The sequence below is a fragment of the Diospyros lotus genome, chromosome 4 (assembly GCF_014633365.1).
Source record: "Diospyros lotus cultivar Yz01 chromosome 4, ASM1463336v1, whole genome shotgun sequence".
Lineage (NCBI taxonomy): Eukaryota > Viridiplantae > Streptophyta > Magnoliopsida > Ericales > Ebenaceae > Diospyros > Diospyros lotus.
The window spans coordinates 41,782,267-41,805,281 of record NC_068341.1 but is presented as its reverse complement, the minus strand read 5'-3'; the positions used below and the strand labels follow the sequence as shown (position 1 = coordinate 41,805,281).

The following is a 23,015-nucleotide window of genomic DNA, read 5'->3' as shown; positions in this document are numbered from 1 at the left end:
CAACCAGAATGTATTGGTTTTTAAATGATGAAGGAAAAGGTCCCATAAAGTCAATACCCCAAACATCAAATAACTCAACTTCTAAAATGTTAGTTGAAGGCATTTCATTCCTACGAGACACATTACCTGTTCTTTGGCACCTATCACATGAATGAACAAATGCATATGCATCTTTAAATATGGTGGGCCAATAAAAACCACTTTGAAGCACCTTAGCCGCTATTTTGGAGGGTCCAAAGTGACCGCATGTTTCTAAAGAATGACAATGAGTAAGCACACTAACAACCTCATCTTCATTCACACATCTTCTAATAAGTTAATCAGAGCAATATTTAAATAAGTATGGATCGTCTCAAAAATAATTTTTCACTTCAGAAAATAATTTCTTCTTCTGTCGATAAGTTAGATCATGAGGAACAATACCACTTGCTAAATAATTCACATAATCAGCATACCATGGCGATGATGAAATTAGAAGTGCATATAATTGTTCATCAGGGAAGGATTCGTTGATGAGTAGACTTTCCTCTTCATTAGCGTTCTCCCTTTCAAGTCTTGATAAATGGTTAGCTACTAAATTTTCAGCTCCTTTTTTATCTTTAATTTCCAAGTCAAATTCCTGCAATAATAAAATCCATCTAATCAACCTTGGTTTATCATCTTTCTTTGCTAACAAATATTTAATTGCAGAATGATCAATGTATACTATTGTTTTAGCTCCTATAAGATATGATCTAAATTTATCAAAATCGAAAACAATAGCTAACAACTCCTTTTCAGTGGTGGCATAATTCAATTGCGCATCATTTAAGGTCCTACTGGCATAATATATGACATGCAATTTCTTGTCTTTTCTCTACCCCAATACGGCTCCAACTGCATAGTCACTAGCATCGCACATCAATTCAAAAGGAAGAGTCCAATCAGGTGAAGTCATGATAGGTGCTGAAGTCAATTCTTTCTTTATCCTGTTAAAAGCAAATAAGCACTCATTAGTAAATTCAAATGGTATATCTTTAATCAACAAATTACAAAGAGGCTTAGTGATTTTAGAGAAATCTCTTATAAATCTTCTGTAGAACCCTGCATGCCCCAAGAAACTTCTCACTCCTTGAACTGTAATCGAAGGTGGTAATTTTTCCATTACTTCAACTTTTGCTCTATCCACCTCAATTCCTCTTTCAGAAACCTTATGACCCAACACACTTTCTTCATGCACCATAAAATGACACTTTTCCCAATTTAATACTAAATTAGTGTCTTCACATCGCTGCAAAACTCGAGAGAGATTAGCCAAACAATTATCAAAAGAAACACCAAAAACTAAAAAATCTTCCATAAAGACTTCAATAAAATTTCCAATCATATCATGGAAAATTGCCATCATACACCGCTGAAAAGTAGCAAGTGCATTACACAAACCAAACAGCATTCTCCTAAAAGCAAAAGTGCCATATGGACATGTAAAAGTAGTCTTTTCTTGGTCTTCAGGTGCAATAGGAATTTGTGTATAACCAGAATATCCATCTAAGAAGCAATAAAATTTATTGAAAGGAATAAAAAAAAACCAAAATATCCTCACTCAAATTATAAATTTACAAAATTTGTCATTACTTGCTGCTCATTTCTCTTTCCCTTTTTATGGCCGCCGATGCAACTATCGACCGTCATTGTCTTTGCCTTGCCGCCTCGTCGCCTTGCTGCTATCGCCTCGCTGCCTTACTAAGGATGCAGCGAAGGTAGACGAGACAATGGCAACAAAACGAGACAACAAGGCGAAAGCAACGGCAATGAACGATTGCATCGGTAGCCACGGGAAGGGAGAGAGGCGAGAGTAGCGGGTAGTGACAAATTTTGTAAATTTGTAATTTAAACAAAGATATTTTAATCTTTTTGACACCCTTCAATAAGCCCCTTTGTATATTTATAAGGCAAAATAGAATAATTCACATTACAATTCTCTTGCAATCAAGAATAACTCTTGAAGCAAGTTATGCAGCCTTATAAATTATAGTGAACTCTACTCACACACGCAAACGAGTAAAAATATACTTTCTTACAACTCTGAATACACAAAGATGAGGAACGAATGAACAATTGTGCAGCAAGAATTAATGTTTAAATCTCTTGAAGTCCTTCGGCTTTGAATGTACCGATAGCAAACAATAAGTGAGTTGAAATGCTAATAGGTAAGCTGCTTTTAAAGTCTCTTTTTGTTAGTTCTAGTCGTTGGTGGCAAATTCAGATGGTCAGATTTGAGAATTTAACACTTTCAGTTGTCTTGAAAGAAACAACTTTGTAGGGAAAGGGACAGATTATGTAGCAGGTTCTTAGCTTGATGTAGAGTGAGTCAAATATTATTGCACCATCCATAATAAATGTCAAAAAAAAAAAAAAAGCTTGGTGGTCTGCAGAGCCTTCTTCGAAAATCAGAAATGATTTTAAATATTTGATGTGCTAAAGACATAAATAAAACAGGAAAATGAAGTTTGGGATCTCTTCAGGTAATCAGAGATTATTTTGAACCTTTGATATACAGAGAACATAAGTAAAATTGAAGCTATTAATATCATTTATAAGAATGAAAAGGGTACAACTGTGGAGCAAGTTATAACATGCAACAAATGAAGAGAAAAAAAAACTGGTGAGGGGATATTTTATATAAGGGTAAATTTACTCCACTACCCCCGAAGACTACCAACTTGGAGACGCATGTGCTAGTACACAACCACCACGTGTCCTCCGAATCTCCATCCCAAATTTGATTTGGATGAAAAAGACCCGGTCAACCAAAATTCTCTCCAATGTCCTCTTTCAAAGGTTATCTTATCTCTTTGGAATAAATTTTACGCCATCTATAAATAAAGATCAACTTTTACAGCTATGGAGATCTGACTACTGAGTGACTTTCTATTTCAAATATTTTCTTCTACTGACTTGAGCATCGAAGTCCTCCCGAGGAATTAAAGCTCCACTCTTGCAGGTACTTAATTCAAGGCAGACATCGGTGATCGGTCCAGTATCATCAAAAACATATCTTAGATCAAAGTAGTGTTACAAATTGTTTACGACCCCTTTAGTGAAAGGCGTTAATGCCTCAATGAAAATTTACAGATTTATCTTTCGGGTCAGATGAGAAAATCATGTTTGATAGAGAGAAACTTTCAAGCAGAATAGTTTAAACATGTTTAGGATGGGGGTATGAAACATGAGCATGTGAAAAATAACACATATAACATATTTTCTAGAAGTTAAATTTCTATTATTGATAGAATTTGGTCGACCAAAGTGAAGCTTTGATTTACTAAACTAGCTTCTCTAAATGATAGAAATAAATTCTAAACGACTTCAATCAACTAAGCAACTAAATTCTTGAGTTCATCATGTGAAACAATAAGAACTCAGAAAAAAATGGGGAGATCTTTCTTCCTTGTTGGACCTGGCTTCTGCAAATCTATCTCCACACAAGATGATTTGTCTCGCAACGCAAGCTTCCCTAGTAAGTAGCCTCAAAATGATGTAAAACAGGGCATAAATTGTAAATTGAGAAGAGTCAAGCTACAAGCCACATGAAGAATGTGGACCAGAGAGTCAGTGAAACCGATGACAATGCATATGTCCACAGAAAAATGACAGAACATTCACTCTCCCCAGCTCCAAACATTTGTGTCATTGTGCCTGAAAATCAGCAAAAACAAGTCAGATATGACTACTGAATGGTTTGATCAAAAATTCTGAAGAAGAAGAAGAAGAAACTGATTTACTACCATGGAATGTTACTTTTTCAAGGTACCTATGTTCATGGCTGGTGGGAGTGCAAACTGTAGTAGAAGAACAAACTGATAAAGCGGATCAGAGTGCACTAGGCCAAAATGGATTGCCCCTTTTACGATGATGATCCCTAGCAGTGGCAGGAGAATGTACCGTACCATGATGATTCCAATAATGAGAGAGGGCGGAATTCCTGATCCTTTCAACCCTGGAAAACAGGATCCACCAGTTGAAGGAATTTGCTCTAAAAGCTGAGGTGAGAAGTGAGATCAAAAAGCCCACAGGGGAAGAACAACAAGCGATGCCATGGCATTATCAAAAACAAACAAGCATGAATTATTACCTTTAAGGAGGTTTCCTCCCAGTATCAAGGTCACTGTTGGGATTGCTGAATGCCTGTGAATCAGATAAAAAAGGGAAAGGGAAAAGAAGAATATGCAAGAAAAATCATGTTGGTACTAGTTCCAGAATGGGACCAATAATCAGCAAAATGTTGTAAACTAAATTTATGCCTGTAATGGAGGACCCTACAGCCGTCCTAACATAAAGAAGTTAAGGTGCATGGAACAATGATGTTTTGAGGCTGCAACAAACACTGGTTCTCTATTGTGACAACACCTAAGACCATGTACTCGTGCTTGCTGCACAAGGAAGAAACAAGAAACAATACTATCTCGACATTTCTTGCTGGTGTCTAATGTCTGGTGGAAAATTGAAATTTAGAATGTCATGTTTGAGATTACAAATGGTATCGACAAGCCCCTAAGTTATCAGTGATAAACAAAGTCTGCAGGTAAGATGTATACGGTATACCCCAGCATGGTAGCAGAGTCTTGGATCACACGAAGTGGAGCAGCATTACCAATCATTGAATTCCTCAGCTGTGGCACTACTCCAATAAGAAAGCCAACAATCTGTACAACAGAACATATAGATTTCAACATGCTTTCGAATCTTTAGAAAAGGTGTAAACTATTTATCATTGAGAACAATATACAGATTTCAACATGAACATCTAAAACTAATGGTGCATCATACAATATTATTGAGCATTACATCCTCATTAAGCCATATATTGAGACCCAATCATAATAAGAAAGAAAACTGATGAACCATGCTTGTTTAACAATTTCAAAGAAGCAACTACGGTTTGGTGGTGAGAACCAAGAAGATACCGCTCCGGTTGTTGAAGGTGTCAACAATGCCTTCAGATTGATCTTTGTCTGAAATATCTTGAAGTGCTGCTTAATGTTATCTAAGAACTTCACCTGGTAAGAAATTTTACCGAAAAAATTATGGTCAAATGTAACATATTCTCAAAACCATGATGATCTACCCTAGGAGGCAAACTTAGAAACTCTTGGAAATCATAAAAAAGGTTTTCTCGTAAGCAAAAAGCTGGAAACAACCTTCCTATTTCCATCAGATATTCCTTTAGGCGAGAATTGACATCCATAGTCCTCAGAGGAGCAGCCTTCTGAAGGTAGAAGCGGTTCTTCACAGTTGTCAGACTTTGTATTGTCAGTGCAGTCGTTCTTGTAGACTTCTTTTCTGATATTACTTGAGGACAGTCGGACAATGTTGTAAACGTAAGACCACAAACAAACTGCTCCTATCTGAAGCATCAAAACAAGAAATAGTTAGACTAAGCAATAAAGCTTTTAGTCCAAGCTCTGGATAGCCAGTGATGATGAGCTAATACATTAGGATAAGGTAATGCATGAAATTTCACAGCATGGAGTAGATTTGTGCTTGGGGAAATGTATTATTCCAAGCTGATAAAGCCTGAAGGCTTGTGAGATCTCCTATTGATGTAGGAACCAGTTCAAATCTAGCATATGAAGTCATCATCCTTCGTTGGTTTGGAATCATCAATTTGAAGATACATACCGCCATAGAGAGTGAAGCATAAGCCAGTCCGTATGTCTGGCATATATCAGCTGCTCCAAATGGACTAGCTTTCTCTCTACATATAGCGGGGATGATAATCAGAGGCATGTTTCCCAGATTTCCTGCTTAGATGAAACCAGAAGGTCAAATTGCTGCATTTAGCTTATGCATAAAATGACGCATAATGAATATGGTAACAAGTGCTGCAATCATATGACTTCATTTTTGAGCCACATACTAGAACAATAGGCACTCCCTGCTACAGTTTAGTGTGCAATGTCGCAAATTAAAGTGTTTCTGTATGTTTGTTCAGAACACAGTGTTCTCCAAGGAGGATGAAAAAGTGAATAAGATTTAAGAAATAGAATTTAGAGCATCCTCTCCCCAAACCAAAGGAAAAGGGAAGTTCTCCTTTCAGGCTGCTGTTGCCTTTTCTCTTAAAATGCTATTTCTCTCGGCGCACATAGTCCTTCATATATAGTACAATAGATTTCGATTTCGCTATGAACAGAGGACACGCAATTTCCTGCACTTCTCGGTCTGAAGCAAGGGTAAATTTACAGCTGATGAAGTTAAAATTTGAAGCAAAATAAACTCTCAAAATCTTTCCCTCTTGAACAATTCAAGGTCTCAGTAAGGGGGCTTTATACATACAAAGGTTTGCATTAGCTAGAGAAAACAATTCAAAGACGATTAATTTGTAGAAGCACATAACCGAATGGCAACATAGATTGTTGTCAGAAAACTAGCAAAGCCTCTCAAAGTAAGAAGAAGATCCATCCTATTAATTTTGCATAATGGGGAAATCCCTAACTTTGTTGATCTGAACTCAAAGAACTGAATCCGGTTAGCACCTAACTTTGTTGGGTCTAAACATGAATTAGCACTACCTGCTGCACAAGAACCTAATACAAGGCCCTTAAGGTGTTGTGCCACTTTTGTGATTTTTATGAGTACCCAACCCAGCACTGAGCCGATAGCAAATGTGATAAGAACATTGAGGGGCATATACCACCTAGATAACACAAAAACAGTCGAATTATCAGTTAGGGCCTTGAGGTCAGCATATCTCAATTCTGAGAAGAAATAAATCATACAGAAGCTTTGAAAATTTCGAGCCCGAATAGAGATGAACTCACAACAGGGACAAGCTTTCAAGAGTAAATGTCCTAGCTAGGTTGCTACCCACTAGTGCAGGATTGAACACGAAAAACACAACCTGATATAACAAGGGCCCTTGTTAGTTCATCCACTTGAAGGAAAGCAAAATGTTAAATGTAAGAGGTGGCGACGACTTACGGCATTCAAGTGCTTCCTTGCACTCTCTCCCAGTATATCTACCCCATCTAGAGCAAGGAAGGAGCCAAGAGCAGTCATCAAGAGTATCTTCAGAACAGGCATTGAAGCAGCGCAAAGCAAATCCAAAAGCCCCATTCTCGAAGCAGCTTTCAGATCTTTCGACTACTAGCTCCTGCATTGACAAGAAAACTTTCACCACAACGCAACATGTTTGGAGAAAGATGGAAGAAACCACAAGAAAATACCCAAAGAGATTCAAAAAAGTTCTCTTCTGTTCTGTTCAGTTATTATGCTCACAGGAAAATGTTATCGCTTATACATTTAACAGTTGATGATCTTACAACTACGCAACTTAAGAGGAATGCAAAACCTTACAAATGAAGAGCCCAACAAACGGCTCTTTCTGGAGCAGCAAATTCCCAGAATGTGGTATGATAATAGAGTGAAACTGTGAAGTAGAAACAGTTGATGAAACAGCAGCTCTTGAGAAGCCAAAAGGGTTTTGGCCGAATGTGGGTTTAACCGCCAAAATTCCATTCAATTTGGACGTTAGAAGAGATGGAAGGAGACAGCGGGGAAGCCTCCTACTGCAGAGAGGCGGGCGCCGTTTTTGTCTCCATTGGCGCTAGTATGACATCTTCACCTTTTTATTGATGTATATCTCGTATCACGTGACTCTCTCAGTGTATTATTATTATTATTATTATTATTATTTAATTTAAACAAAAACATCTCAATTAAATTGAAATAATTGAAGGGTAGAAATTGCTTATTCAATTTGGTTGAAGCTGTAGGTTGATTCATTTCGATTTTTAAGTTTAGCAATTTTAATTATTTCGATTCAATTCAATCTCCGTATTGAAAAGAAAAAAACTGATATAACTAAATCAATTGAAATGTGAAAAACGATTTCATCTCTATATTTTCTTATTTTAATTTTTTATTAATTTAATTTTTAATTTTTTTTAATTTATTCAATTTAATTTTTTACATAAGTTCAATCTATTCAATTTGAACAATTCAGTTCGATTCGATAATTGAATAGACCAAATACTCATCTCTAATTTAATTATATATAATTATATTAAACTATAATATATAATTAAATTATGATACTACACAATTATATTACATATTTTTTCTATGATAGTTGAATTTTAAATGCTCGTTATCTTTTTTTTTTTAAATAACATTCTATCACAAACGCCCACACCTACATCTACTGGTCCCAGAGTACAATGAAAAAGTTAAATTAGAGAATTTGGTACTCGTTAATTTCGATTCCAAAACAACACTTTGACCATAACAAAACAAACTCCAAACGAAAACCACCAAATTATGCCCTTGAGGCATGCTCGTTATCTTTATTAATAAGAAACATTGTCATCGAGTTTTAATCTACAATCTCATATTTGACAAAAATTGTAAGAAAAAAAAATAGTTATATATATATATTAATATATTACCAAGAAATAAGATTGCACTTCAAGTAAAATCATTGACTTAAGTCGTAAAAACAGCCTCTTTACTTGTTCCGAACACCATCTCCACTTCTCAAGACGACAAACACAAGAACAAAAGAAGAAGAAAAATCCAGACAAAATCAAGAAAACGAAAAACAAACTGAAAACAACAACAAAATCAAACGAGACCAGTTAGTTTTCGGGTACTGGTAGCTGCAAAGTAGTCACCAGGAACCAAACTAAAGAACGTAAACCAGGGCAGGGGGGAGCAAGACCTATCTCCACTTCCTTCAAATGGTTGCAATCCATGTACATAATATGTATAATGCACCATCAAAGTAGCTGCCACATGCAACAATGGAAGAAATGCAAAAACTGGAGCTTCCAAGAGTGACATGATGATGATGCACACAAACAAACGAAACTACCTACAATAGATTCAAGCAATATAGATGTTACAGAAATAGCTCTCTACCCAACAAGTGTGTGAAAGCTAAGTGCATGCACTCCCAGAGTTGAACTGGCCATAAAGGATTTAGGGGATATGTAAATGCTCTTCCAGCATTAAAATTACCCCAATACAAAAAGGGATCAAGTGATGTACTTAAAAAAAAATTAGATAATCAAGGGTGTTTAATCCTTCCTTCCAGAAGAAAGATGACGCCATAGATAGAGGTCGTACCCAGAGTACCAGGTTCTTGCTTACAAAAAGGTCTACAACAGCAGCAGATTGGCAGCCTCCCCCCTACACTTCCTGTGGGAAGGCCGAATACTGTTATTCAACCGCTACCATGTCTCTGAAGCCAATTATAATTGTCAGAGTCCACCGGGTCATGACCTCTAAGATGATACCATACAGGCCAAGTCCAATTCTTCATCAGAGTCAAGGACATCTTCAAAGTCGTAATAGGGATTTGCCTGCCATGCACAACATCAGCTTCCGTATTGAGACATGCCAGAGTACACATATCATATATACTTTTTTTGATCCTATCACTAGTATATATTCACGGATGCTCCATCAAGGTCGAGCCTCCTATCACGTGCCTCATAGAACATCTCAAATAAAATATTGGCAACAGTCAGCTAGCTACCTAGTTTAAAAAAATGCCATTCCTAGTGCATGAAGCTCCCCACATTGCGAGGGTTGGGTGAGGATCTCGTGTGTATGCAGCCTTCCCCTTGCTTTTTCGCAAAGAGGCTGTTTCCTGCAACTTCTACTCTAAAAATTAGTAGGATCCTGTACCTTTGGTCTTGGACAAACTGCTTCAAAACTATGGAACACTGGAGAGTCAAAATGAGGGGGCTCTAGAACAATGTATGCCCCTTTATTTTTAAATCTCTCTTCTGTCGCCTGCCAGGAGGACAAAAAGTCAGGCAATTCATTCATTTCTATAATGCCAATTATATGCATACATATCATTATTCTTTATTCTAGCAGCTTGGAAGATATTACACCATTTGAAGTTTGCATTAAATAAGGCATCTAATCTGTTCATTTCATCCAGATTTTGTCCAGAACACTAATAAGTTATTCAAGCCTAAACAATAGGAGCTTGATTCCCAATTCAAAATGAGAGCATCAAAATATCCAAACAAACCCAGAGTGTGGTGTACTAAGAGCTAGTTCAGATGTATATCTCATGAAAATAGCTGAAACCTTAAGATATTGACCACCATCTCCTTTGAAAAGTTTATGCAACTAAAGTATAAGTTGTGTACAAAATAATCTGCAGTTGAACACCAATCGCAAGCAAAATATGAGCATAGCTAAAGTGAAGATGTTATATTAGATCTCTGGCCATACAAGAATAGACAGAACTAGAAACAAGACTATCATTAATATCATTGGAGTGGCCCTAACAAAAGATAAGATGTTTAAGACACAATTATAATTGTTTACATGTAAGAAGAAGACCAATAGGCATAAGTCACATACCTACAAGCCGCACATAGAATATGTATGTAATGAAAGAGGTAGAGGAAGATCAAATAAAGCTTGGTAGAAAACTCTCAAGTATGACATAAGATATAATGGCCTCGTAAAAGATATGGTCATGGATAGCGATGATTAGTGAGCTAACCAACCCCACCTAGTAGGATTATTGTCGTCATTGAAATTTGAATCAAAGACCTTCACCTATTTTGATATCAAATGGAGTTACCGCCATTTCATTAAGACCTTGCCTATTTTGATATCATATTAAGTTAATAACTTGTAGTTCATTGGGACTTCACCTCTTTTGGTATCATATTAAGTTAATAACTGCCATTTCATTAAGAGCTTTGCCTATTTTGATATCATAGGGAGTTAATAACTGTCCTCCACTAAAAACTCAGAGCTAAACTGTTAGCGAAGGGGATAAATTAGCTATTTATATCTATAACAAACCAACTCACAGAAAGCAATTTCAAACTCAACTTTTCATTGGTTAACATTCTGTTACCAATCCAAGTACTACTTAATGTGGATGTTCACATAGCATTCCACATCAGGTGAAGACAATTTCACCAAGTTCAACAATAATCCTCGCTTGGTTCATCTGTTTGGACATCCCCATGATATTAGACTAGACATTCAGCCCTCTTGGCAATTCTCCCCAGCAATTGAAGACTCTGCCTAAAGTGTTCAGTTAAATTTAAATCTGAAGTGGTTTTTTGTTTTTTTCTCCCAAACCTGCACCTTTCAATAGAGAGGATTTAAATAACCTCTCAAGAATGTTTATTGATAGAATCTTTTCTAATTTGAGAGCCTTGAAGGCTTGAATCGGGAAGGCATGCCAAGCTAATAACCAAACCATGTCACTCAAACAACAACACATAAGCCTTAGTCCCACTGTATGCGGCAATCAAACCGTGTCACTTAAGGAAGTCAAATCTGTTCTTCTCTTTTCTATATGAATGGAAAAATGGAGACAAGCCTCTCTGAATGAACTTCAATATGTCAATAGGCATGCATCGAAAAGCAAGTTAACATGAGAGGCACCATTTAATCTCCATTTTAGGCATGCCAAGTTTTAATGTTCCAACAAAGGCATAAAATGACGTGCAAAATTCACACTGCATATAACATGGATCCAGAATAGATTGGTTAAACATTCTATCAGGAAGGCTTGTTTAGACTATCCTGAAAGCTAATAATTATCATTTGGCACCTGAAACAACATTTGCTTGTGAGACACAATACTTCTATTTTCTTTTCACTATATAGTAAAAAGCAGGTGTCCAGCAGGAAACAAATAAGAGTGTTGTTTAAGACCACCACAAACACTATGACGCTGTATGTGCTAGCAATTTCCACAAATCTGTTTGATGTATTACGTTTTAAGTCATAACCAAAGCTGCACTTCCATCTCATGGTAAGAAGTTTAGCAGACAAAATTTTGGCTGGGAACCACTCAGAAGAATCCTAAAGAAGTTTGAATAAAAAGCACTCAAGGAAATGCACTTCCCTGTAAAATAAACTATAGTGAAATCAAAAGCTTATCCAAATCCATATTTTTGCTCCTGTACTTTCATGTTTTTTTCATGTGGCCACCCAAACTTTTAATTATTTTGATTGCACCCCTAAATTTGATTTTCGAGCCAATTGAACCCTTGTACTTAGATCTTTTTTCATGTAACAATCTGAACTTTTCGTTATTTCAATTACACCCTTGGAAGCTTGGACCTGTATTTTTTAGTCAATTTAATTTTAACCTACTTTCATGTGTAAAAAAAAAAAAATGTAAAGTAAGATGACAAAGTACAAGTCACATTCTGTTCACATCAAAGTACAAGGGTTAAATTGACTTGAAAATACCATTCCAAAAGTATGTAATCGAAATAATGAAAAGTTCAAATTGTCATACAAAGAAAAAAAGTCAACGTATAGGGGTTAAATTAACTCGAAAATGCAAGTCTAGGGATGTAATCAAAATAACGAAAAGTTCAAGTGACCACATGAAAAAAACATAAAACTACAAGGGAAAAATATAGGTTTAGCCCAAAAACTCCAAGACAAAAATCACTTAATAATGGATTTTATTATGCATTACTTCTGCAGGAATCAGGAATTAGCAAAATTTCAAACCCCAGATTGTTACGATCATATTTGCATGACTAAAGATGAAGGAAAACCTTGTCTCAATCCCAATAAGAAACTAGACATGTGGCTTTCTGAAGGGATCTTTAGTAAATAGGAAGGTGTAAAGAGAAACAAAATTGGCATGCCTGATTAGAAGCTCAAGCTCTCAACTTAAAATACATCATTTTCATTTAAGCTCTTTATCCAATGCAACCATACCAAGTCATATATTCATTAAATATCAAGCTAACATATAAAGAATCTTATTAGACAAGCTTAGTGTAATACCTCAAGAGCCCAGATAATGATAGTATATATCGAGGATAAGTAAAAAATGAAACAACACCAACTATATATCTTTTGAACTGAATGTAGGCAAAGAACTCTCGGGTTAAGCATGCTTGAACTGGAGAAACTCAAGAATGGGTGACCCCCTGGAAAGTTCAATTAGGCCCATCAGAGTAAGTTGTTCCGATCCTTTCTATCGCCCAATAAGAGATGTTACAAGTGGTATCGGAGCCGACCTTTGGAGAAGGCAGTCCAATGAGGGCCCAGTGGCGCGAGAGCCTGAGCAAGGAGCGGTTCCTGACAGGCTTCTAAGATAGCAGCCTCCAAATGAGAGAAAATCTGAGACCAATTGTAAGGTCGCATGACAAGAATGTCATGTGCTCAATGGGGGGAGAATGTAATACCCCAAGAGCCCAAAGAAGGGTAGTATATATCGAAAATAAATAAAAAAGAAAACAACACCAACTGGATACCTTTTAGGCTAAATGTAGACAAAGAACTCCCGGGTTAAAAGTGCTTGAGCTGGGGAAGCTCAAGAATTGGTGACCCCCTGGGAAGTTCGGGTAGGCCCATCGGGGTAAGTTGTTCCGATCCTTCCTATCGCTCGATGAGGGATGTTACACTTAGCCACCCCAATCGTCAATAAAAAGAAAAAGGACAGGAAGTGAGGACAACAAAATAAAAACAAGTTCTAACTGACTAAATACTCATCTGAAAATCCGAAAATTATTCCTTATATACATAGCAACACAGTGTAGCTTGTTACTGGCTATAGAGCAACCAACCCACTACATTGGAGGCCACACTTTCTATCCCATTTGTCAGGCTCTTAGCCCTGACAATAGAGAATTCTCCTCGAGGCAGGGAAATTAGGGTTGGAAAGAAGAGAGATAAAGAGAGGGAAGATACAGAAGAGAAGAATGAAACAAAGATATTTGGGAGAGAACTGAAATGTTTATTATGAAATCCATTGACATTCTCTTATTGAGAGGGCAAACCCTTTATATAGGCCCCTCTTCCCGCCAATCATTGGCAGTTACATCCTAGCAACCGAGTAGTTATTCCTCTAACAATATTAACAGTCTCCTCTAAACCACCTAATTGCTATTTAATAGGTTATTGTTACAACTATCTATTGTTACACTGTTAACCCTACTGTTACAACCACCCCTACAACCCTCTTAACCATCCAACCACCGTAGGGTCCTGATGTCATTCAACCAGTAAAGGTTGGGTCCATCTCTAATCCCTTCAGCTTTGACAAAATGACTAACTCTTGGGTAGCCCTACCCAACCAACACCACATCCACATTGGACATGACCAACATGATACCATTTTCAAGCTAATCACAGGTTGAGTTCATCTCAGTTCTTGTACAGGAATGTGAAAATTAATAAGATAATAAGCCAACATGCTTAACAATTCTTGAAAATGGAAGCTTGAAATTACACGGGAAGGGTATATCTTTTTACCTACGAATTAACATGCAAACTAGAATATTAATTCTCTTTTCATACCTTCTTTATGCAAGCCTCTCTATTCTAAAAGATTCCTAGAGAAGGTTCTTTTATTTAAGGGAATGAGTGAAAACCTTCCCAAAGCAAACTTAAAATCTCTAAATTCTGAAAGGATCACAAACTTTCAGAAGGGAAGGGCATGTATTCCAGTATCATTGACAAATCTTCACCGTTATACTGCATTAATGAATTCTTCTCCTGTAAGGAAGATGCTTTGATTTTCAGAGGTCAGTTTATATGTATAACCTTACTGATCATGATAGCAGCAGTGACAAAGAAAGTCAGTTTCTAAAATCTAACATGGAAAAGAAAAAATTGAGTAAGAATGAGGGAGGGAACAAGGAAATACAACATTTCCTATTTCCATTACATGGCTAAACTAAAATTAGTGAAAAAAAATATATCCAACTCAATATGTTGTGTACTTTACAAGAAGACTCCCATATGTAGTTCTACAGTTAACCATACACACTTGTGTTAGTGTTAAATCAGTTAGCAGAAAATTTTTTCTACTCTTCTACCCCAGATGTTAAAAGGAAATACTGAAAGCAGAGTCATAGCAGAACAAACATTATATATTCTGAAGAAACATCAAACAGGATCCAGAAATATGGTGTTATGTCAAAGAAAACACAAATGCAAGAAGATACCTGGAACTGTGGATAATCTGGAGCACTGAACAGAGTAATCAGTTTCCCAGACCCTACAACATGATCTATTGTGTATCCTTCATCCATTCCAGCCAGACCAGACCGCTTTTCCCTTGCATCAGGACCTTCATGTGATCTGATAATTAACTGCAATCACAAGTAATTACAACAACATTGATGTTAGGAACAGGTACTCTTATTCTTTTTTCTTTCATATGTTTAAGACTTGATTACGTTGTTTCACTTGGAGAAAATGAGAAGTATAATCACTAACAAAGGGTTATGATGGAGCTCTGAATTCCAAGTTTCCAACCTAGTTCCTTAAAATTCTTTTCAAATTTATCAAGAAAAAAGAAAAGAAAGATCAATTATATTTTTATTTTTCTATTCACTGAACTAGTTCTTTTTTTCTTTCTTTTCTGTAAAGCAATAGATTTATAAAAAGGACAAAGAGCATTCTGTACTTCACATTAAAGCTCACAGCAATACAGTATTTCATGTATGCCCCTGCTGTTTATATGAAGAAGCACATGCAAAACCTGTGGCCTAATAGCCATCTTTTAAACTCTGCCTGGGGTGGAATAATCCCCTCAACACATCTAGTGTTAAAGGTATTACTTCTTATCACAGCCAATCCCAAGCCCAGATAAAGAAGGGCTGCATTAGGCAACCAACAAAATAGTGTAAAAATCATCAATTATCTTCTTACAACAAAGTCAAGACAAAATATGATTGGCAAGATAGAATTCATGTAGCCGACCCCACCTAGTGGGATTAAGGCTTGATATGTTGTTGTTCTTGTTGTCAAGGATATAGCTGTGACTTGAAATGCATTTTCATCTCAGAACCATAAAAGAGATCAGTCCTAAAAAAATACAATAAATTATAAATGCCTTAAAATATATGTTGTAAATGACTGTTAGGGTCATTCATGATGCTGCTCAAGCTCAAGCATTAGATTATCCATCAATTAATAAAGCAGAGTACAATTAAAAAAAAAATCTGAAAATTACTACATATATCACATGGGAGAAATTGTTAAACTATAGTTAATGTCTAGGCAACAATAAAATGTACAATCATTCTAATCTAATCTAATTATCATTCAATAACCAAATAAAGAACTGCCATAATTTATTTTATGAAAGCTTTTGACAATCATGAAACCATATGACAGGAACAGATTTCTTTGTTCATTATTGCAGTTTAGTGGTAAAGATTTGTATGAAGTATTTGGCCAACAATATATAATAAAACAACAAATGACATAAAAATACCAATAATAAATGAGAAACTTGATTTACCTTTAAACAGAACTTTCTTAAGAACTCCTCAGTACAATCAGGGCCCCATAAAAGACCAATTCCTCTTTCTTTATTTGGAGAAAGACCAGGGGTCATTGATGGGTCTGACCACAGAACATCACCGGGAATCAAGTTTTGGCCTTCCCATGGAGGATCGAGGACAGATCTCCTTGCTTTAGATAACTCATCCAGCGAACCAAGAGATAGGGAATGCGCTTCAGGGTTGAGAACAATTTTCCTATTCTTCTTCCCTTTAGGTCTTTTTGGGGTTACAGTGGCTATGCTCCGGAAAAGCCCTCCATGTGCAGTATAAACGCACCCAGCTATAATGGAAGCCAAAGGGAGTCCTTCAAAACATCCTAGGCATTTCCGATAGACGTGCTTTCCTCTATCTCCATACTTGGTTAAGACTTCTTTTTCAAACCCATAAACTGAAGTGCAGTATTTTGATTCATGATTTCCACGAAGAAGATATACCCTCTGTGGCATAAAAACCTGTGACAAGTACATTACCACAGTAAACTTTCTACCCAACAAAAACAAGCAATTCCTATAACAAGCCAACAAAATCATGTGCCTACACTAAATGAAGCAAATTAGTTTTTCCTTTTTGGTCTGACAAAAAGATAAAGTTCTTAGTTGAGCTCAAAGCAAGTGTAAAGGATTGACATTAGGAATTAAGGTGGTTTACAAAGTTGCAAAGGGCTCCTAATAAAGTAGGTCATAGATACCATGAGAACGTATACCTTGACTATTGCACAAAGTTCATAATAATAAATAAAATCTCACCACATCATGTCAAGGCTGGCAAAAAGTTCCTAAGTCATATTGACTCTAAAATGTACCAGAATAAGAGAAAAATGAAAATCTTAAATGGGTCTGAAAATTTTCAGAGTTCTAAAACAATGTAGGGAGGCCGCTGCATAATCAGAAACCATTAAGGCCTCTTTGCCCCATCTTCATCGTTTCAATTTTCATTAAACCATCATCCTTTGAATTTTTGAATAGACACTTTTGAAAACACCTGTTTTCAATCATCTAAATAGAGCCTCCCTGGCGCACAGAGCTCCAACTTTGCAAGACTCATTTGTATGCAGCTTGCCCCTTACTTTTTTGCAAACAAGCTGTTTGCAGAACTTAAACTCATGACCTTCTAGTCATAAAGGAGCAAAATTATTGCTACGACCAAGGTTCACCCTTGTTTTTCAATCATCAGCATTTTCACTTTTTTTCCTTTTGTCTATAAGTAGAATTATTTGCACATTTTTGTACTTCTGTTTAAATTCCTTCAGTCATTTTCTTTCCAGAAAGAATCATAGAAAATACAATGACAAACAGGTAAAGTTGCCAACTTCTTTCCTGCGTCCCCCCCAAATTACAAAATGATATTAACTCAAGAGGGCAAGCATTGCCCATGCAATCTAAATCTTTTTGCATTAAGAATCTGTATATGAAACTTCAACCACTGGAAAAATTGAGTAGAGAAGTAATATATTGAATTTATAAGGTATCTGTGTTTGGCAAATTCAACGGACATGCAGGAACATTACATTAAGGTTCATGTTTAATAAATTACAATGAGCATAAACCTGAACAGATGCTAGGTGGCACAAGCTGCTTACTAGAGTTTCGAATGGAGTTCCACATGCTGGGTGAGTGTTCCAGGTTTTGGGTCACATTTAATTCCAATTAATCAAGTTTTCTTTACATGTGTTTATCTTTCGGTTCTTCATGTCCTTTACAACCAATTTATCTCTCCTTAGGACCAAAGCCACCAAACAAGTAAAAAGAACAGTGAATTCAGATTAAGGAAGCACAATAAATCACATAAAGCAAAGCCATAAGTACCGATTTAGCATCTGAATAAATACACTGATTGCAACCCGAGAGTCAACTTAATTGTAAAATCAGATATAAGAGCTTATAGTAGCATTTCGCTTCTGTACTCGAACCACATATTTTCCTCCTTTTTTAGGCTATTTGAAATGTGAATCAGAATACCTTCCAAGCCAACAAGAGAAGGAAGGTCTCGAGACCCCAAGCCCCTCTATCCACATAATCGCCGTTGAACACAAAGAACCGGTCATCGGCCGGTAAACCCGCCTGCCGCAGCAGGAAAATCACATCATGCAATTGCCCGTGAACGTCACCTACAACCACGACGTTTGAGCCATCTCCGCCGTCGATCCTTACGCAATTCGGCTCCTTGTGAAGGATCTTCGACGCAGAAAGCACCAGACTATCGAACACCTGGACGGGCAAAACTGACGGAAACTCGGAAGGCGGCAGATTCCGTGAACCCCAATCGAACGCGTCCATTAAGCTCAGGACCCAATCTCGCGTCGGGGAGCCATCGGAGGGCCACGAGACGGGGATTTGCGGCTGATCAGACGGCGTCCGGTTCTGAATCTGGTTGTCGTCGGAGGAGGAAGACGACGAGAAAGAGACCGACGAGAAAAAGTCCTCATCGGAGGAAGAAGGAGGCGGCGGCGGCGGCTTCGGATCGCCGTCCGGGAACGATGGATTCGCATCTGTAGTAGCCGTAACAGCAGCAGTGGAATCTGATTGGGACAGCATGATTCTTCTTTCGAGATTTTCCCGAGAAAATTCTCATCCAAGAAACGGACGATCGCAGAAAACGGGATTAAAGAACGCAGCCATGAAAACTTTCTCGGGAAAATAATAATTAACAAATTTTCTTTTGCAATAATAATAGTAATAATAACTGGTGGCGCAATTCATTTGCATTTTGCATATTTGATTTGTGGTGGCTGTGAGCTGTGATTTGAGCTTTACGGTGTCTTAATTAGCATGATGGATAAGGAAGGTGACAATGATACCCTAAAAAGGACTTCATTTTTTCTCACAAACAAAAAAACAAAAATATATCTACTTATAATAATAAGAGTATTTAATCCATCTAGATGGAGGAATACTGAATTTTAAATTGATAAAAATTTTAGACCAACTAGCAAACGGTACGAGGGTGAAATTTAATCAAATCGGATCGAATGATCTAAGAGTGAAACTAAACTAACTAAGTGAGTCCGATATAATCGGATCTATTCCTATTAAATTTGACATACTCAGAATAATATATCCAACATATGCATAAGGTTATATTTGTAATTGAGCCAAGTTATGCTGAGCTCGGACTTGACTTGCGAGCCATATATTTGCAATTGAGCCAAGTTATGCTGAGCTCGGGCTTGGCTTGCGAGCCAGTTTCTAGGCTCGAGTTTGAGCTGGAGCTTGGGCTCTCATAACATATTATTTTGTTATTTTGTTTTATTATATATACATATATTATATTATGTTAAATAATTAAATTAATATATATAATAATTTTAAACACTTTTAATTTAATTATATTATGATAATAATTTAAAATTTGATAACTTTATATTAAATAATATATTTATAACATTATAAATAAATATATTTATAAACAAGGTTATTCACAAATTATTCATGAACTTATAATCGAGCATGTTAAGCTCAAGGGTAAGTAAATAAGATTTTGATAATAATAGCGAATATTTTTATAATATAAATATTTTTTTACTTATGTAAAAAAAATATTTTAAATTAAAAGTAAGGACAAAAAGTAAATTATTTTAAATTAAATATGAATTATACATGTTTCCTTATTTGATCTTTTATATTTCTAAAATTTATCTTTGAATTTTCATATATTGATAAATGCATTTCTTACTCATGCAAAAAGTAAATTTATTTTGAATTAAAGGTGAATTGATTTTAGACATTTTTTTTTTATTTTAATCATTTATATCTCAACAATTTATGTTTGAATTTTCATATCTTGATAAATGCATTTCTTATTCATGCAAAAAGTAAATTTATTTTAAATTAAAAGATAATTATTTTTAAACATGTTTTATTATTTTAATCATTTGTCTCAAAAGTTTATATTTAAATTTTCATATATTGATAAATATATCTCTTACTTATGCAAAAAGTAAATTTATTTTAAATTAAAGAATAATTATTTTTATACATGTTTTCTTATTTTAATCATTTATGTCTCAAAAGTTTATATTTAAATTTTAATATATTGATAAATGTATATTTTTCTCATGTAAAAAAAAAATTTATTTTGAATTAAAGGTAACTTGTTTTTTGACATGTTTCCTTATTTTTATTTTTTATATCTCAAGAGTTTATATTTGAATTTTCAAATATTGATTTCTCATGCAAAAAGTAATTTTATTTTGAATTAAAGGTGAGTTGTTTTTAAATATATTTCCTTGTTTTGTTCCTTGTTATTTGAGAAAGTTCAAACAATTTTTTAATTTTAAACTTTATATTAACCATTTTCTTAATTACTACTTTGTTTGGAAAATATATATATATGGTAAGTATAGAGACTCAAGAAAGAACAATCTTAATAGAGCATTTAGACAATAGTGAAAAAATTCAAAGTGTTAGAAGTGTGCTGACTCGTGGAATTATCAATTGTTAGTGATTTATTTATAATTGTCTCCGGTTATAAGTTTGTTATTTTTATTCACTTGTTATGCGAGGGGTTGTGTTTGGCAGTAGTATGCTAGTGATTTTTACTTAGATAGGGGATTATATGTTAGTTCTAGCTCAAATTCAAAATTAATGGTGATTATTTATGGTGGAACCTCAAGTTAAGTCTTTAGAGTCTCAAACTAAGTCTTAAAAGAGAGGATTAGGCTCTCAAAGCCGAACCTCTATAAATTTCTCTTGTTCATTGTAGTTATGTGATTTTATTGTTATCAATCCCATTGCAAATCACCAGATCATAAATTTAAGAGTTTTCAAAAAAGTTAAAATTATTAATTTTTAAAAAATCCAATTCACCCCCCATTTTGGATATTTTTATGGGCAACAGAGCATATTTACGAATTCCTAATTGAATCTATTAATATTCATAACCTTCTAATTGAATATGTTCGCTAGCTTTGATGAGTCGAACTTTATTAAGGTTAAACTTGACTCGTTTACAAATCGAGTTTTAAAGTTAAATTCAACCTCAACTTGTTTATCTTAACGAACAAAATTAAAGAAAAATTTGTCGAGCCGCTTACAAATGGCTTGGCTCATTTATGATCCTAATTACAAACTGTAATATTTACAATAATATATATTATTATATTATTGAGCAATATTACATATATGTATATATACGTGAAGAAAGAAATTCTACCGCTCGATAGAAAATGGTTTAGATCTAAAATTGAGACTGAAGATTGATTTTTTATTAACTTGTTTAGTCTTGGATCAAATCCAATCGAGTCATTATATTAAACAAAATTTTATTATTTTAGACCCTCAGCCGATAACATATACGTTGCTTTAATTACATTTTAATTTATTTGAATGTAATTGGCCTTAATTTGAGGCCACCCATTCCCATGCCAAATTGTTGAGACTGTTACATTTTAATTTGGGTTACATTAAGATGGCCCCCCCCAAGACATACAAAGGTGTTAGGTGGTTAAAAGACAACGGGTCACATACCTAATCTTTGCAACTTTAAAGCCTTTATGTTGGCCAAATTTTTCCCTTTCAATAAAAATAAATATAAAATAAATTTTAAACAAGACTTTTTAATTCCCGAGTTTTACGAGATGTTGGTATTATGCATAGAGAATGTTATTATACGCATTATATATTGTGTTGATACTTCATTTATTTTTACTTTTTATTGTATATTTTTATTAATTAACTTTATGTTGACATTCGCAAGTCATTTAATGCTTAGAGAGTAGAGAAAAATAAAGATGTTTGTGATCCTTTCTAAATATTATTTGGATAAGTAATCGAGAGTTGGTATAAGAAATGTTAGCACTCAAGTAGAAATCTTTTAATAGTTAGAGAGATATAACATGCAAAAAATGTGCTTTTAAGTTTGTAAGTAGAGTTTTTTTGAATATTTTCTATAATGCTTGTATATATTCTTTATATTTGGAGGATTGTTTCGTATATATTGGTAGTTTAGATTACGTTTTAGTAGTTTAGTTTATTTTTTGTGATATTTGAGATATGCTCTACCATAAATTGTAGGTGGTTGGTGATTTTGTTTCAATTAAATACTTATTTATAAAAAAAAATATTATAAATTTATTAATTTAAAAAATTATGTCTTAATTCCATTATTGACTCTCTCCCATCAAAATTTCTAAACATTGTTTTATATCGATTGATTATATTTTGTATAGAATATCTTATAAAATATCAAATTAAATAATCTTATATAGGGTTTTTTTTATAAATATAATTTTTATATAAAAAATATATTAAAAACTCAAAACTAAAATATATTTTTTATTGTCTCTAATATATTCGTAAACGAAACGTATTTTGATATTTTTTTAATATTATAAAATGATTCCAAAACATTTTCAAAATTATATAAATAGCTCAATTTTTTTTTTATGTTTCTCAATATTTCACTACATGAAATGTTTTGAAAACATTGAAATGACACCCTCAGGATGTTTCTATGCATAATAGTATATTTTTGTTAATTTTTTTGTCATCGGTGAGGAGATAGAAGGGGAGAATATTATTTTAGATTTATAAATTAATATTTTAAAATTCTTCTAATACAAAATTATTACCACAATAAATAATTTTATTCAATCAATATTCATAATATTAAGCGATAAATTTTTTTAAATAAAAATATCATTAAATGAAAAAAACCATAAAAGCGTTTATACTTTTATACCGTAGCACACCTCCAACATTATAAGGCAATACTAAAAAAAATAAA

The 23,015-nt window shown here is 34.7% G+C and overlaps 2 protein-coding genes across 2 annotated transcripts; both read right to left on the bottom strand.

Moving 5' to 3' along the window:
* Positions 1-3,257: 3,257 nt before the first annotated feature.
* Positions 3,258-7,458, bottom strand: LOC127800241 (protein PIN-LIKES 3-like). Its single transcript, XM_052334749.1, has 11 exons — positions 7,331-7,458; positions 6,961-7,132; positions 6,801-6,880; positions 6,552-6,676; positions 5,662-5,783; positions 5,181-5,387; positions 4,947-5,039; positions 4,585-4,685; positions 4,115-4,167; positions 3,794-3,979; positions 3,258-3,678 (listed from the first exon to the last, which is right to left on the bottom strand). The coding sequence occupies exons 2-11, from the start codon at positions 7,093-7,095 to the stop codon at positions 3,554-3,556; spliced, it is 1,227 nt and encodes a 408-aa protein (XP_052190709.1). The 5' UTR covers positions 7,096-7,132; positions 7,331-7,458; the 3' UTR covers positions 3,258-3,553.
* Positions 7,459-8,822: 1,364 nt separating this feature from the next.
* On the bottom strand, positions 8,823-19,022 carry LOC127800240 (serine/threonine-protein phosphatase 7). Its single transcript, XM_052334747.1, has 5 exons — positions 18,251-19,022; positions 16,250-16,744; positions 14,946-15,092; positions 9,670-9,777; positions 8,823-9,341 (listed from the first exon to the last, which is right to left on the bottom strand). Exons 1-5 carry the CDS (start codon positions 18,824-18,826, stop codon positions 9,264-9,266), a joined length of 1,404 nt encoding a protein of 467 aa, XP_052190707.1. The 5' UTR covers positions 18,827-19,022; the 3' UTR covers positions 8,823-9,263.
* Between the last annotated feature and the right edge of the window lie 3,993 nt (positions 19,023-23,015).